The 2,661-nt window shown below is 28.1% G+C and overlaps 1 protein-coding gene across 1 annotated transcript in view; it reads left to right on the forward strand.

Annotated features, from left to right (window-relative positions):
* The window catches only part of LOC107625288 (phosphate transporter PHO1), a 22,694-nt gene that overhangs the window by 1,843 nt on the left and 18,190 nt on the right, over positions 1-2,661 (forward strand). The window contains exon 2 of the mRNA XM_016327898.2: positions 2,255-2,564. Within this exon, the coding sequence (XP_016183384.1) occupies positions 2,255-2,564 (310 nt within the window). The remainder of the gene's footprint in view (positions 1-2,254; positions 2,565-2,661) is intronic.

The following is a 2,661-nucleotide window of genomic DNA, read 5'->3' on the forward strand; positions in this document are numbered from 1 at the left end:
TGTCTAAAATTATCTTTTAAGAAAATAAAAAGCTAAACACACGTAACAGTATTTAATAAGTCTAAAAGATAGGAAGCACGAGAATAACAAATCATGTGAAAAGAAAGCTGGTTAATTCTCACTGTTGCAAATACACAAAAAAATGTGAAGAGAATGAGAAGGGCATTAATAATAATGATTACTCTAAAGTTGGCTCATTGGCATATTTTCGGAACCCTTTTCTGCTTCTTTTTCCGCTTTAATTTTGGGAGTTTCTCATTCTCTCACGAAAGAGCAAAGAGGAAATTAAAGGGTACGGACGTTAGTGGGATATATGCATATTATTGTTCATATACATATATCATATCATGAAACTATTGTGCAACTTACATAGTAGAGTATTACACCATCATTTAAGTAGATATTTATAGGGATAAGTATTGTTTTGGTCCATCACGTTGAGAGTCGGAATCGAAACCGTTCCTAGTGTATATTTTGATTTAAAATCATCCTTAAAGTCGTATTTAAATTTAAAATCGTCCTTTCTAATAAATTTTTTTAATTTATTCCTAAACTACCCCTATAAAAAATTATAAAATAAAAAAAAAAAACAAAATTCCTGCTTTCTTGGTGGTGGTCTTGGTGGTGGTGGTGGTGGTGGTGGTGGTGGTGGTGGTGGTTTGGTTGGTGGTGGTGCTGGTGGTGGTGGTGGTGTTGGTGTTGATGTTGGTGTTGGTGTTGGTGGTGGTGGTGGTGGTGGAGGTAATTGTGTTGGTAGTGATGAGGGTATTTTTGTCCAAAAAAATTAAAAGGGCGATTTAATACGAAAAAAAACGTTAAGGATGATTCTAAATCGAAAATTACGATGGGGACGGTTTCAATTCGGACCCTCAACGTTGGGGACCAAAACAATACTTATCCCATATTTATACAATTTTTAAAATAACTAGTAAATGAAATACATGCATGTTTATTGATTAGTGATATATAGAATGTTTTACACTGATGGTGTACGTAAATTAAATTCATTTAAAATTTGAGGGGTAAAATATTATTTTAGTCTTTAATATTTAGACTAAATTTTAATTTAGTTTTTAATGTTTTAAATATTTTATTTTAATTTAAAAAATTTAAATATTTTATTTCAGTACAAAAACGTTTCAAACGGATTGAATATTATCACACCATTAAATTTAATAAGAATAATTAGCATATTAATAAAGAGTTAATAATATTTAATTTTCACATCTAAGTAAAATTGATCCACCAATAATCGTTAATTTAAAAATTTTTACTTTGATTTTAAATTGTTTATGATTGATTGATAGGATTTTAATTAAAATCTTTTCTATACGAAGGAGATCAAGAAGAAGAAGTATTATAATATAAGAAGATTTTGGTTATATTTCTCTAACACAAGAAAAAAGATATAACTTAATAATAACGTTGTTAATGTATATGTTACACTCGTTCCATTAATTATTTATGTCAAATTTAATGGTATCACAACAATATTGAACCTATTTAAAATTTTTTGGGGCAAAAATAAGATGTTCAAAACATTAGAAACTAAATTAAAATATGATCGAAACGTTGGAAATCAAAACAATACTTTATCCAAATTTTAATATCAAAATTGTATAAATATGAAATTTTATATATAATTAGAAGAGTAAGCATCTATCATATATTACTAATTTTACAACCAAAATGTGCCACATGTCACTTTTTCATTGTAATTGAAATCAAATCTTTTCCTCTAAAATTAAAGAGTTCTCTACTCTTTCTTTCTCTATCTCTCTTATTCCTTCACTGGCTCTATCTCTCTTATATATCATTATCAATAACTAATTACAAATTTGACAATTAAAATATACAACATGACATTCTCTAATTGCATTTAAATTAAATTAAAATTAAAATATTAAAATTAAAATATGACCGTAAAATATTAAATTCTTTCTTATAAAAATAATAACTAAAAAGATTTATTATTTAATTTTATTTTTACTTACAGAGACCTTGGTCTTCTTAGCTGATAGAGACTTTTATTCTTTATAACCATTTTGTAAATATAGTTTAATACTATAAATTTTTGTGTCATAATCTATAATATCAGGATGTAATTTTAAAAAATTTATATTTTCGTAATAGTATTATGAGTAGAAATACTAGTTTTTATTAAAAAAAGAAAGAGAGAATTACAATGATTTCTTATAATCGTGAATAGTAGTTATTAATGTAGTTTTGTGAATTGTGATGCATGCATATATAGGTGAGGAGAAAAACCATGAAAGATGGAGAGGAAGAAGTGTATGAAACGGAGCTTGCTCAATTGTTTTCAGAAGAAGATGAGGTGCATGTGTTCTTTGCCAGCCTTGATGAGGAGCTTAACAAGGTGAACCAATTTTACAAGAAGCAAGAGATTGAGTTTCTTGAGAGGGGGGAGATGCTCAACAAGCAGCTTCAAATCATGCTTGACCTCAACCAACTTCTCATCGAAAAACGTCGCAAAAATCCATCACCCAAGGCTTTCAACGCTGGAATTTTCCCTCATTCTCCTACCCGGAACTCAAATTTTTCCAGTTAGTTTTCGAATCTTGTTCCTTTCATATTATTTTTTACTACATTATTGGTTTTGTTGGTATTGAGATTTTATCTTATAAATTTTCACAAATAACC

This window comes from Arachis ipaensis, chromosome B02 (assembly GCF_000816755.2).
Source record: "Arachis ipaensis cultivar K30076 chromosome B02, Araip1.1, whole genome shotgun sequence".
NCBI lineage: Eukaryota > Viridiplantae > Streptophyta > Magnoliopsida > Fabales > Fabaceae > Arachis > Arachis ipaensis.